This window comes from Seriola lalandi, unplaced genomic scaffold (assembly GCF_002814215.2).
Source record: "Seriola lalandi dorsalis isolate HSWRI2012SDOR001 ecotype SW California unplaced genomic scaffold, Sedor1 jcf7180002054695, whole genome shotgun sequence".
Taxonomy (NCBI): domain Eukaryota; kingdom Metazoa; phylum Chordata; class Actinopteri; order Carangiformes; family Carangidae; genus Seriola; species Seriola lalandi.
Genome location: NW_019525248.1, coordinates 693,337 through 708,125, shown reverse-complemented (window position 1 = coordinate 708,125; position 14,789 = coordinate 693,337). Strand labels below are relative to the sequence as shown.

The 14,789-nt window shown below is 41.2% G+C and overlaps 1 protein-coding gene across 1 annotated transcript in view; it reads left to right on the top strand.

The window, feature by feature from the left end:
• Window positions 1-13,766, top strand: part of lamc3 (laminin, gamma 3) — a 95,696-nt gene extending 81,930 nt beyond the window's left edge. Inside the window, exons 15-28 of the mRNA XM_023424003.2 lie at window positions 750-903; window positions 1,013-1,155; window positions 1,325-1,503; window positions 3,485-3,665; window positions 4,684-4,916; window positions 5,932-6,008; window positions 6,346-6,480; window positions 8,296-8,515; window positions 9,024-9,170; window positions 9,922-10,024; window positions 10,543-10,745; window positions 11,504-11,644; window positions 11,753-11,852; window positions 12,401-13,766. Of these exons, the coding sequence (XP_023279771.1) occupies window positions 750-903; window positions 1,013-1,155; window positions 1,325-1,503; window positions 3,485-3,665; window positions 4,684-4,916; window positions 5,932-6,008; window positions 6,346-6,480; window positions 8,296-8,515; window positions 9,024-9,170; window positions 9,922-10,024; window positions 10,543-10,745; window positions 11,504-11,644; window positions 11,753-11,852; window positions 12,401-12,663 (2,279 nt within the window). The 3' untranslated portion in view covers window positions 12,664-13,766. The remainder of the gene's footprint in view (window positions 1-749; window positions 904-1,012; window positions 1,156-1,324; window positions 1,504-3,484; window positions 3,666-4,683; window positions 4,917-5,931; window positions 6,009-6,345; window positions 6,481-8,295; window positions 8,516-9,023; window positions 9,171-9,921; window positions 10,025-10,542; window positions 10,746-11,503; window positions 11,645-11,752; window positions 11,853-12,400) is intronic.
• Window positions 13,767-14,789: the final 1,023 nt, after the last annotated feature.

Genomic DNA, 14,789 nt, shown 5'->3' with positions numbered 1-14,789 from the left:
AACTTTATTATAGAAATCCCATATCAGACATGATTAGGAGTAGAGTATTTTTATATATGTTTTACAACATGTAAATGAAGGGGGTTTTTAAGAATTCTCGAATGCTCTCGCAACACGATGAAGTGCCATCAGGAATCCTGTTAGGATTCCGATTGATCTGTTTTCTACGGAATAGGTAGAGTCGTACTGATAGTCTGAAGAATATTCAGGACAAATTCCACGGAGGACCGCATGGCCCTGGGTTCAGCTTTCAAATGAACACAGAGAGCAAAGCATTGAAATGGACTTGACTAATCAATTCAGGAGTTCAGATTCGACAGGTGTAGCACTCTTGAGTGATGAAAGAGCAAAAGTTGAAAACGGGGCGAGCAAATGGTAGTGAGTCAGAAAGATAGCGACAAAGGAAGAAAAGGAAGGCGCGAATCATTGGGTTGGGTGAAAGCCTAAGTGAATGAAACTCAGATAAAGTTATAAAAAGCAGACAGAGACCCAAAGAGTAATGGCAGTGATGTGTTCATCCTTTGATTTTCTTACTATACTTCAGTTCCACCTGCGAGCCCCAGGATGTACTTTACTGAACAATGTGAGGGAGTGATCCACGAGCCTCCCTGGTACTGTCTGTCATTTCCCTCCCATTTTCCCTCAAGCACTTAAATCAATAAAAAAAGGTCCTCAAGCCTACTGGGTAAAATCTAAGATATTAACAATGTTTGTTTTAATTATGGAACTGTTTTATTTGCTTTCTCTAGCCTGCAGCTGCAATCCTGCTGGAACCTCTGGGCATGTAAATGAATGCCACCCTCAGACAGGAAATTGCCAGTGTCTCAGTCATGTGACCGGACGGGATTGCAGTTATTGTGAAGTTGGCTTCTTCAACCTCCAGCCAGGTGTAGGATGTGAAAGGTACACGCATCCCCAGTGCATTTCAAGGGGGGGTCGGTATGAATAGATGTGACAACTGAGCTCACAAACTGAATCTATTATTGAGAAATTGTTTTCCTGTCCTCCTTAGGTGTAAGTGTAATCCAATTGGCTCATCGTCCGCCTCGTGCCATCCAATCACAGGGCAGTGTGTGTGTCGTGCAGGAGTGGAGGGGACACTGTGTGATTTTTGCCGCGTGGGTTTCTTTGGATTCTCGTCACAAGGTTGCAGAGGTGCAGGACTTTACTTCAGCATCACAACTGCACAATGTACCATCCTCTAATCCTCCAATACAGATCACACATGAAGGCATTTTTAACTCTTTAAATCTTTATCTCTGCCCCTCCGCTCTTCTCCCGTCTCCTTGGGGGTCCCATCCCGCTGTCCTTTGTCCTCTCCCAGCCTGTAACTGTGACCCTATGGGCTCCGTTTCCATGCAGTGTCACAGGAACGGCACCTGCCACTGCCGCCAGGGCTTTGTTGGTTACAAATGTGACAAATGCGAGTTGAACTATTTCCACAACAGAGCCACACACCAGTGTGAGGAATGCCCCATTTGCTACGGCCTTGTCAAGAAACAGGTGAGTTTATGGCTTGTGGTTTTTTTCTGTGTTTGTGTGAAGGCCAAATATCATTTTAGACATAAAAACTTTAAACCTGGAATATTTTGGGGGAAATTCTTAACAAACTATTTCCTTGCAAGTGCTAGGCAAGTTACTTGAAATAACACATTACATATTACTCATTGCAAAAGTAATTACATTACATCACATTACATAAAAAATCTTCAAGTCCGAGAAGGCGATGTCAGTGAATGTTTTTCTTTGATAAATGTCTTAAACGATAAATCAATTAGCAAAATTGTTGATTAATTTTCTGTTGATCAACTAACTGATTCATTATTTTAAGCACTAATCTTTTCAATCTCATTATGCGATGGCATAAGTAACAACAGCTGTCAGATTCCCTTTGAAATGTAACGGGGAAAAAAGGTACAGGTTCAACAGCTACATTCAAGTGAAGCGTGAGAATAGAAATTGTGAGTACACTGTGAGTACATTGTGATTAAATGTGCTGATGTCCCTGCTCTCAATCTTTATCCTCGATGTCCCTCTGTAGGGTTGTTAATGTGGTTGTGCTGCACATATTGTTGCACGTGTCCATATAAATGTTTTGCAAACCTACATCAAGTATGGATTGTGTCTTGGCTCTCGCTATTATGAGGTGCAGTTTGTTCTTGAAATAGCACATTCCCCCAGCACATCCTGCCTTTGTGGACCCTTGTGACAGCCATATGGCTCCTTTGTATTTGTAGATTGCAAGTAAACAGTGGATGTGCAGTGAAACAGAAAGAGACATTTGCCCTAATGATCTCCTGTGCAGCTTCTTTCTGTCCCTTTAGATTTGTTGCAGCCCACATCCGTATGCTAAGGTGCCGTGTCCCGGGATTCGCCTTCTGAGGCCAATCCAATACCATGTTCTGTCTTTTCTCTGTATATATTCTTGTTCCAGGTGAAGTGGCAGTGTGATCTCTCCGGACCAGCTTGTAGCTGTGTGAATGCACGCTGTGATTTCCACAGTGTTAGCAATTCAGTGAACATCCCGAGCCTTGTCTGCTCTGAACACCTGCAATTACTCTCACTGTCCTCAGTCTCCCCCAAGCTCTCCCTCTCTACCTCTCCCACTCTCTCTATCTTCCTGCTCACATTTTCCTCTGGCTTAGGCACAGGAAGCAAAAAGGCTAACAAGCACAAAAAGGGGAAGGTTGAAAAAGACAGAGATGTGTGATCGATGATCAAGAAAGATATTAAAAAGAAACCGGGAAGCAGCAAAATAAAGAATGGGGTAAAATAATGAAAAAGATACATGGTGCTTGTTCAAAGGCAAGAATGAATCACTGCAGAGAGGGACAGTGTTTTTTATAAATCATATGTTGTACCTTGTGTTAGAATGACTGGACTGAAGATGTTAGCTCATTAACACCTTGTTTGTTAACTAATGAGATCACCAATGGCAGATATTCCTGCTAACAGAAAACACACACCATAAACAAACACATGTGCGTCACGTGCAACATGGCTCCCACTTTGAAAAAGAGGTGTGATCACAGCGAGATTGCAGGCTCCTTTTATAGGGTCTGGACCATTTAAGTGCCAGGGTCAACAAATTGGTGCGAATCACAGCACCTTGATTCCATTTTGAGACCTGGACCTCCGTTCTCTAAGAAGTCTAATCTAGTTATCTGCTGAAAAGCCTTCCTTGGCCGCATGCTATGCAGAGAAAAGAGTGAGTGGATGCGGATATGAAAACCGTATTCTATCCTTATCCTGTTGTTGATATTCATTTATTCATTGCTTTTGTTGAAATACTACATTTTGATGTTACGGTGTACCAAGAATCAGCGTCCTATCTCAATCCCCATGTCTGAATAAATAAATACATATCTGGGTAGATTTTTTTTTTTTTTTTGTGGTATTTGTTGTTGAAGCCCTGTGTGTTGCAAAAAAAAAAAATCTGTATTCTCATTGACGCCGTCAGTGATAAATCTTGGTGCTATTACAGGCGGAAAAGCTGAGGACTCGCCTGCAGGATTTGGAGAAGCTCCTGGCTCACTTTGATTGCCGAGGTAGATTTGGGAAGCAACAGCACCTGCTGAAGTATCACATGGCCAGGCTTTATGAGCATGAGCACCAGAGGGAGGATACTCTGCCCAATGCTCTGGAGGATTTTCTGGCCTTCCAAGGTAACAGCAGCCAGAAGCCAAGATAATTCCACTTGGCCTGTCACTCCTTTTAATGTTTCCTATGTGGTCATGACATCTGAGGAGGCACTTGGCAGCCTGTGCTTTGTGAAACATGAAGCTCTTTTATGTGCCATTGTAACTACTCTGTCACATTTTGGCTGCCAGATGATAACGTGCCATATCAGTACATACAAAGACCAGCAAGCATGGCTAAGAAATTTGACGTGAAACCGCCCCCGGTGTTGTGCAAAATGGGCTGCTGCTGTGCCTGTGTCTCCTCGGTGTGACGCTGTTACAGATACAGCACAACAAAGCGATTAAATCAGGAAGCAGGCAACAATACAAACCTCTCCCAATTACTTCAACACAATGCTGATATATCGTCATTATCTTTGGAGGGGAAAGGGCTTACAGGCTCAGCTGCACAGGCCAAATGGAGACAAATCATAACAATATAGAACAAGGCGCCGTGTGACCAACTTAATCCCTATTTATATGACAGGCATCGCATCTCTAATCCCTGGTTTATTATGATTATAGTTGCAATCACGATAACAGTTGTCTAACAACACCCCTCCCAATACCCACATACTTATACACACACACACACACACACACACACACACACACACACACACACTTGTTATCTTTCATTTTATAAGACACAAAGACAGAGAGAGAAGAAAAGTATGTAAATGGAGCAGCAAACATCCAGACATATTGTGCTAATTGTATCAGCTCCACACCGGCTGTGCAGCCAGTTAGAGTCAAAAAGCTCATAACACAAAGTGAGACTGTGACAAAAGTGTTAACATCTGGACAGAATTCCACTTGGTTTTGGGTTTTTTTTCTAACTCCAAACACCCAAATGGGAAGGATAAGAGTCTGAATTCATGCAGTAACTTGAGAGGGATGCAAAGAAATGCAGCTTACTAGCTGGAAGAATAATATTCTCTGTGAAATAGTCCGTGAAGGTCTTAATGTGGTTTTATTTGCTTTGTGCTCTTTGTTCTTTCAGAGGCACGAGAGGCCTTCATAAAACAATTTTCCCTGCTGGAAGCTTCCACAGGCGCACTCCTAGCCCAGCTGCATGGCATTACGTCTACTTTGAACTGCAGCATCAGCATGACAGAGAAAGAGGGGAAGGACGAAGGGAGCAGGGGTGTGTGTCAGACCTTCGAAGACACTGTGCTGATGATCAGAGCATCTCAGAAGCAGCTAAATCAGGCAACACTTGACCTGGACAATGTGGTAGGAAAAATAAAACACACTGAATCCTCAACTTTGTGTTAATTGTTCACACAGTTAGCATATATTCCAGGTGTTTCATTGCATTTTGTATGCTCTGGATAGTTCCAAAAGCACACTGATTTTGTTTCTCATGAGGAGCTACACTTTACTATTGGGGCTCCTTTGTGTAGATCGACAAAGATCCCCCAAAGCCAAACAATGTTTCTTACCCACCTTCACATCAGCGCCCTCCTCCCTCTGAGTGGCAAAGTCAAACCAACGTTTGATGGACGCTAAAATTAACAACTTGTTCTTCACCCACCGCGAGGCTTTCCACTGTCTCTCCTCGACGCTCACAGGAATCTATTATGGATACCGCTGCCATGTTATTTAGGTTCGAGGAGATGAGAGAACTTGTTTTGCCAGTATATAGCTCTCTATTTCTGATTGTGTGTCTGTGCGTGTGTGTGTGTGTGTGTGCACGCAATACCTCTGTAGCTGTTATCACTTGGGTAAGCCTGAAGCAGTAGCAATTTAATTCCATATTAATAAGAAGTGTAGCCCCCCCCCTCAAAAAAAATGAAGAAAAAATGCTACTGTGTCAATTGCTGATTTAGTTTTCCCATTTTTATTTGCATTTTCTCAAATTAAATGTCACTCGGGGACGGATTCTGCATTCGACTGTGTACTCATTACATTTATCAGGACCAAACTTCAGGGGATTTATTTAGAGGGAGTTTTTACCGTATGCCCATGCTTTGAACACTTTTTGATTACATATATTTAAATGGTGAGGTGCATTAGATGAGTTTTTATTGTTTGTTAGCAAAACCCACACCAGCATTTTTGAGGCAGACCCATGACTCCTTTTCTGGACTGCACCCAGTGGAATTTTCTGATTAAACAGCGCTGAAAAAGAAAAAAATCCATTCAGCTGAAGTGTGAAAAATGGTTAAATGGAGACTTTAGTTCACATGATTTAATTAAACATGTCAAAACAGTTTGAAGTCTCTTCCCCTCTCTACCTTTTTCATAGATCATTCCTTTTGAGATGGTGTCAGGACCCAACAAATGGAACATCATGGTCAATGACTCACATGTCCTAATGGAAAGGTAAGTTAGGTCAATGGACTTTTAGTGGGCAATTTTAAGCAAAGACCACAGTAGTAATGTGTGGGATCTCATCTCTCCTGGCTTCCTCCCTTTGAGCTCGTCATGTACATTGTGCTCAGGCCACTGTGAATCGATGCTCTCGGCTGCTCAAAGTATGCAGCGTTATTATGTGGTAGTTACAGAAATCTGGAGTGGAGAGTCGGCAAGGGGAAGTCATCGATGCTGAAATCCATTTCATCTCTCCTTAGGCAGTTGTAATGGTCTGTTATGTTCCTCACTTTCTCCCGTTTTCCCCTTCCTTTCACTTTGTCTTCCTTTTTTTTTTCCTCCCCTCCAGTCACAGGGAAGCAGCAGACCACATTGAGGCCGTAGCCAGCAGGGCAGTAAGAGCTTCAAAGCAGACCTTCGGTTTCCTGATGGATCTACTGCAGGACAACTCCACCGAGGAGTACATCAGGAGCCTAACGGAGCAGTGAGCGCAAAAAAAAACAACCTAAACACACGCCCACACAGACAAGCACAAGCAAAAAGAATGTTTCCCATTCTCATAAAGCATCCTTTATTGCAAAATCCCAACAAGCTGCATGACTCCCCGGATTATAGTGCTTTCGCAGTATATTTCTAACAAAGTGCACCTATCCCTGTATTACAGCTGAAGGTCCTCTTCTCCACAGCAGCCTCTTAAAGCACATTGGAGTTTAGGAGTAAGACATTTAGCCACAGGGGGACGGCTTCTCTCCACTGTAAGCCTATTGCTTTCTTGGATTTGCCACACGCTCGCTGCATCTCCTAGCGTGTGATTGCTCTGAGGATTATCCTGAATGCTAGACTGAATGATGCAAAAAGCCCTCCGGTGGCCATGATGAGAGCAAGAAGCGAGGAACTCAAAATTGATTACCCCCCTTCTAACAGTAGTCAGCTTGGTTCAGGACAGTTCTGTTAATCTTCGGAGCACTGCTGTACGACAGTGTATGCACGTGTGTGTGTGTGTGTGTGTGTGTGTGTGTGTGTGTGTGTGTGTGTGTGTGTGTGTGTGTGTTTGTGTCACTTTAGAGGATGTGAATTGAGCACTTAATGCGCAGATGGGTGGCATAAAATTGCATTTACCACACATACTGTATTTCACCATGTGGTGGTACTTAAGAAGATCAATTGCACTTTATAGACAGGACAGCTATCCAATCAGCAAAATGACAACAGTATTGAAGAAGTCACCCAAGCATCTTTAACAATAACAACTAAGTTTCACACCAGAAATTCTTATTTGATGGAACAGTTCCGATAACCTCTGTTTACTTTTTACTAACAATCAATCCAGGGTATATTCAGTAGCAGCAAAGGCATAAGTAGTGTGACATTATACAATCACTTAAGTCAAAAAAATGTATACACATTTCTGTAGCAGACCCTTTAGAGGGGAATTGGCCCCTAAGCTGGGAACCACTGGACTAAACTGTTTATAAATTAGTTCAAACTAGTCCCAGGTTCAAACATGTGGCTAAGTCTGTTTCCTCTAACGCTAACTATCCTGATACGCACTGCTCTTTCACGTGTCAACTTAGCACAAGCAGTGGTGGTGGGCGAGGAACAAGGCATGATCCAGAATATCTCAGTGAGGAAGTAAGTGTAGATGTTCTTCCAGCGAAAAAGAAATAAGAAATAATCATAGCAGAATATTTTCATAGAGAAACTTTCACCAAAGATTTTGAGTTGCCTGTACTTAACCAGACCTTAACCATATGGGTTGTTTTGAAAGGCACTCACAGACGTTCTGTTTGTTATTCATGAATGTGCCTTTTTGCAATAGCCAAGTTTCAAGCACAAAAAAATACTTCAAAGCACAATATTGCAGCATCCTAGTATTCTACCAAACACGTTAAATTAATTATTGTTAAAATGAATTATTTTTAGTGACCCAAGAGAGCTGCATGTGCTTGTTGTGCGCACAGCATTCGAAGTGACACATACTGTGATTTTTGGAGGAGCTGCTCTGTTGCGGTAAAACAGAATGGATATCATTACAGCTGTGGAGGTGATAAAAATGACACTTTAACATCTCCTGCACTGCTCCTAACACCTTTCATGACTTCATGAAAGGTGTGAGAGGTTCTGTTGTGTTGTTTCAAAGCAGTCTAACCGAAGATATGAAAATGAATGTGCTGAATAAGATGAAATGTATGTGAGGCTAATGAGTCTGCAGCATAGTGTAATGGACATCCTGATATTAACACAAACACTATTTATAAAAAGTAGCTGTTACATTATTCGTTCTCTTCTTTCATCTCAGAATTACACAAATGCAGCAGCAGAAGGAGAATCTGACAGCACAGGTGAACGATACTGCGGGCAAACAGCTGGCCCTGGAGGAGGAAGCTGCTGGTTTAAAGCTTGCCCTGGGTAACATCACATCATCCTTACATCAGCTGGCTCTGACAGATGCCAGCCCATCACCAGAGCCTGACCAAACACAGCTCAACCAAACACATCCAACTAACCACACAACAGAGGTCAGTTTGGACAGCACCTGCAGGGTACAAATGGAATCTGAAACATTATTATCTCACATTGCGGGCCAATTCAACTGAACCATTTAGTCTAATTAGAGCTTGTGTGATAGCTCCACATTTTATATAAGAAACCACTTCGGGTCATTCAACTAGGCTCATGCAGAGATACAAGCGTCTCTCATTTGGTAAGAGTGGGCAGTTAACTCCACTTTATTTTTTCCTTGATTTAACATTTGGAAAGCATGCCTTCAGAGGGGGACACTGAGTTGGCACTGGAGAAAAGATTCTGGCAGGGTCTGCTGCTCATGGGGGTACATGTTGTTCCAGAGGAGGGCGATTAACCACTGCAGCATCTCCGGGCAGACAACACACTGTAAAATGGCAGAGACACATGCTAATGTGCCCCCTCAAAATGGCAGCATAAAGGTTTTGGAAAACTGATAGAGAAAGCAAACTGAGGCAGTTTTAACCAAAGCACTGAATTTGTGTATTCCTGATTCCTGTTTAGTGGGGTGAGGACCTGCGGAAACAGACAAAAGAGCTGGACCGTCGAATTCAGGCCAAAGATGATCTCATCAGTAAGATCAGCGATGGGATGGAGCCGCTAAAACAGACTATCAATAAGAGCCTGGAGGTGGTGGATGGCATCAGTCAGGTGATTACATTCACTTATATATTAATAATAATGTAAAGGTTTTTGTTACTAGATGGATTGCTATGAAAATTTGCACAAACATTCATGGTCCCCAGAGGAGGAACTATGTGAATGTGATATCTCAGTAACACCTTGAGAGAATTTCTTCAGATTTTGCATAAACCTGAACTCAAGGATGAACTGATTAAACTGTCATGGTCAGAGGTCAAAGGTCAAGGTTACTGTTCTTGGCTGTAACTTAAGAATGCATACGCTAATTATGACACAATTTGATGCAGAAGTCTAATTGGATACAAAATGTCATCACTTCATTATTTTATCCTAACAGTCAAAGGTCATCTTCACTGTGACATCATAATACACTGCAAAAATACCTCTGGCCACGAGTTGTAATAACCTTGACAAATACCTGCGAAATTAATGACATTCCCATCAGCCTCAGGTGTACTTTGTTTTTATTGCTAACTATCAAATGTTAGCATGCTAACACACTAAACTAAGATTGTCGTGGTAAACATTATACATGCTAAACATGAGCATTAACACTGTGAACATGTTAGCATTTAGCTCAAAGCACAGCTGTGACCAAGTCCAGCTTCTCAGCCACTTGCATGACTAGAATTTCAATTGACTCTTTGAATCCTCCCTCCAGTTTACACTACATTAAAGATTCAAATACTTGTTGTTACAAGCTTTGAATATACTTGGCTGCACTGAGGTCCTGTCTCACTCTTCATGTCTCTTTCTAAAGCTTCAAGCCCAAGCTCAAGGGGCAAAGGTCGTGGCTTTATCGGCCGTGGTGTCAGGGAAAGAGGTGGAATCAGAAGCCATTGCCCTTCACAGAGAACTAGGAAGTGAGTCTGCATCCAGCTTGTTTATCCTCTTTACTCTCCTCACTGTCTGTCTAACATTATTGTTTTTGTTGAATGTCCAACTGAATTATTCTACTCAAATTGAAATGTCAAGCACTGAGACTGAAAACAAACAGGGCTATACACTCAAGTATCACTATGATAAATTTACCATCGCTATTGCAATGTTTTGACCTACTTGTCATGTATTGAATGCAGCAGCAGCTTATGTGGAAAATGTAATGGAGTGGAATGTTTTGAGAATTTTTACACCATAAACTTCATGAATGAAATGTTGGTTGTTTATGACACATGAAGAGAAGTAGTTTGTTTGCTCAGACTTCCAATGAAACAGTAAAGCTGAGAGTTAAACTTAATGAGCAGATGTTAGATAATCAAAATATTTAATTCAGCAAGTAAAATAACAATCATCTATCTGGATCTAATTTTTTTTAAATTCTGTACAACCATAGTTCTCTCTCTTATTTCCACTACCTGCTTTCCTCCCAATCTCTACTCAGACATGGTGAGGGAATGGCCCCGTAGACAGGCCCAGACCAAGGCAGCAGTGAAGAAGGAGAAACCCCTGGAGGAAAAAGTCTTAGCTGATGTCAGGAAAAGAGTTTCACAGATTGAGAAGATGCTAAAACCAGCTCTGGAAAACTCCAGCCTGTCCAGCAACATCACAAAGGAGGCGGAACGAGCAGCACATGCTTTAGCAAAGGTATGAGTCTTTGCTTTTGGGGATTGGCATTGTCATTTTGTAGGTCAGTCAGTCACTTTGACTGAAATATCTCAACAAATGTTTGATGGATTGATTGAAATTTTGTTCTGACATGAATCGTCCCCGGAGGAAGAACCCTAGTGGCTTTAGTGATTTAGTAACTTTCCCACTAGTGCCACTGTGAGGTTTACCTTTAGGTTTTTGTGTGAGCTGTTTTGACAGCTATTGGATGGATTGCAGTGAAGTTTAGCACAGACATTTATGGTCCCAAGAAGATGAATCATAATGACTTTGGTGATCTTTTCATGCAACACCACTTGCAGGTCAAATTTCCATTTATCCAATGAAATATCATCGCCATAGATTGTCATGACATTTCAGTCATTCATGTCCCCTCAGGATGAATTGTTTTAAGTGAACGCTGGTAATTGCTTAACTTTTCATTTAGCACATCATCAAGTCAAGCTTGTCTAGTAATTTGTTTTATAACCAAATACCTTCAAACTAAGGACATTCCCATCAGCCTCAGCTGTACTTTGTGTTTAGTGCTAATTAGCAAATGTTAGCATGAAAATGGCAAACATTATACCTGCTAAACATCAGCATGTAAGCATTTAGCTCAAAATACTGTGTCTGAGTACAGCCTCAGAGAGCTGCTAGCATCACAGTAGATTCTTAGACTTGTTCTGTAAGTAATTGATACAGTATATCTCCAATAGTCAGATGCCCTCTATCTTTCCTCCTTTCTTTGTGTGCAGGAATCCAAGGTCATTCTAACCCAGGCCAAACATACAAGGACTGCATCAGCTCACCTCAGCTCCCATATAGACTCTGCTTTACAACAGCTGGCTGAACACGAGATGCTAACTGACGCAGCAAACTCCGAAATCACCTCAGAGGTACAGCCATATACACGTTTGAAAGGCAGAATCTATGAATATTGATTTGTACTTCCTCTGTGCAGCTTAAAAGACAGTTCCTAGACTGTGTCTTCTTCTTATTCCCAGCCTGAGGTGTCCCTGACCAACATAAAGCAAGACATGGAAGCAGCCAAGCTCCAATTAGAGGTCTATTCTGTCGCACTAACTGACCTAATCAGTAAGATTGGTAAGTCACTCTCTTCTAGATAATTTTCACTATGGCTACTTTTTAGTCTTGTGTCTATAAAAACTCATAAATCATCATTATACCTTAAATGTCAGATCACTGAAGAGCTCTGTGCTTTTTAACGCCTCATTTAACAGGAAATATTTCCCAGATTTTTATCCCCATGATAAAGCAAGAATAACTTGTTCATAGGGCCCAGCAGCATTTTCTTGTGGGTAAATTCCAATGTATTAAATTTAACCAGTTGTAAATCTCTGACCTATTATTATCTGGCCTATTCATTCCAATGCATTTCCTGTATAATGTCTTGTACAATATTTAGTATTAACTTGAAAGCCAGAGATCTGGTACTTGCAGCCAGTATGTTAACATCAGACATCAGGGATAATGACCAAATCACTATAATTAGGTCATCATGGAGGTTGATGTACCATTTGAATCACTGATGTAAGACTGCTTTTTACAGAACGTAATCTGAAAAACAAAAACTCTTGAAGCCTCTGTCTTTTCTGTCTCCATCTGTCCTCTCTCTTGCATGTTCGGACCAGATGGGAATGTGCCGCTGGAGCGTTTTGACCGGATCTTGAACGAGACAGCACATCGTCTGAGCATGCTTCACGGGAGTGTGGAGAGCCCGGCGCTGGGCTCTAAGATCCAGAAGCTGCAGTCAGCTGCTAAGGAGCAACAGAGCCAGCTGGTCCTCATCGAACAGGACTTACAGGAGATCAGAGAGGAGAGAGACAGTCTCAGAGACATTACCTTAAACTTGCCTCAGTCCTGCCCCCAGGCCACAGGTACAGGTAAGGGCTAGATACTGTAGATGACGGGGATTCAGTCATTGATAAGACAGCTGAACATCAGAAAGGTCTTGGAGGATTCTGTTAATAAAGGGTGTGTGGTCATTTTTTACTCAGCTTCAAAAAAGTCAGTGATATCCTCTTTATATTCTTTCCTCTTTCCACCTTTTGCCTGAAGGTACAATTTACCACCACATGCATTGACACACACATTTCCACCAAAAGCCACAGATTTCTACCCTGTCTGCCATGATTTATACCTTCTCTTCCTTCTCCTCCTTTTTGTTTTGTTTTCTTTCTTTTTTTTAGCTTCATTTTTTCTTTTCAACAACAACATCCAAACTTTAATTTCATCATGAATAATACCCAGCCGTTCTGAACTGCTGGAGTGCACTGTCAAGTTTAAAATAATGCTGATTTTCCTTTGTGGGGGTAAAAGGTGTGTCTGAGTGCTCCTCCATACTGACACATTCATTTACACTTGAGCTCTTTTTCATCAGCCTGGCTTAATTAACAATTAGTCCTCTTGGCCTCAATGGGGTTCAGGTCAGGCTTCAACAGCACACAACCTGTGTTCAGGATTCTTACAGTGCCTACCTCTCTGTTTTTGTAGTTTCTCCATGTTTCTGTCTGTCACTATCATATGCTCAACCATCCCTTGTCTTGGGGGTCATGGTTGGTCACACTGTCTGGATCCAGGTGACCAAAATGTAAAAGCAAATGATCAATGTTTTGCAAATATTTTAATGACAGGACTTGTGAAGTGATGATACCTAAATTATGTAAGATATGCATTTTTCTGTTCTTACAAATGCTGAATAACTGATCAGGGATCAGACTACAGACTGCAAGTTACACATCTACATCTACTTATAGGAATTATAACCATATTTGGAGTATTTTAGGCCTTCACATAGAAACCATTACACAATAAAGTATACTTGAAAGGGTCATTTTGCATACCAAATGTAATTGTTAGTGCACACTATTGAAATTTACAGTGGCTATGGAGGAGCTACTCACAGCTGATTAAGGGCTTAAAATTGTAGTAGTTGGTGGTTCAAGGAACACTCAGAAAAACAAAAACAATAAAATAAGTATTCAGTCCTTGGAAAAACATGCTTGTTGTTTGTGAACTTTTCAAAACTGAATTTGGCATCAGAGTTTGAGTTTGCATCTGTTAACGCTCATCTTGTCTCTTGTATCATTTCCTTTAAGTACAAAATGGTAAAGTACGTTACTCTCTTGCTGCCAAAATAGTGCACTGTCAGCTTTTGTTTAATATTATATCTCATTAAACAGCAAAAAATAACTTATTCATTTGTGAGCTTAAGAGGTACTGGTAAGTGAAGTGTTTTAAATTTGGTTAAAGGCGATATTTGTAAGTTTTGCTATAGCCACGTAGCCAACGTTAGCATTAACAGCTATTTACTTACCAGTCTAGAAGAAACATTCAGCATCAAACTTCATTCCTTTACTCACCAAGAGCTTTCTCCAGCGGTAGAAAGAAACGCCAATGTTAATTCGTCTTTATTACCTCTTTTCTTCTACTGAAATTAGCATGCTAACCGGCTAGCCCTGGCCTAGCATGGCCATACAGACTCACTGTAGCCTCCAATCTGTCCTGAAGATGTAGCGCCGCTCACAAGGCGTATAATAACCTCCTGTTTGGAAATGGAATTAGACGGCAGAGAAAACTCACAAATAGCCCCTTTCAGTTAACAGACAAATATGAGTGTTATCAATCATTTTATCTAACTCTTGACAAGAAAGCAAATAAGCATATTTCCCAAAAATCACAAACTATTCCTGTAACTCCACTGAGCAGGCAAATCATTGTGAAGTCAATATGCTCTCTCTGTAATGCGCTGTCCTTATTATCAAGTAAATTGCAATAGCACTACAAAAGGCTGTCCCAGCTGTTGCTTCACCCAATAATTGTCAAGTTCTACTCAGATTGAATATTTTGTTACATTTGTAGTCTGCCTTTTAACAACAGCATTGACAAGTGCACATCCTGTAAATGTGATTTTTCATCTCTTTGATTAATTTAATGCAGATGTACCGAATGTTGTACAAGAAACAGAAGAGCCTCTGTGTAACCCTAAGACAAGATAATCTATTTTGTAATTTTGGCAAA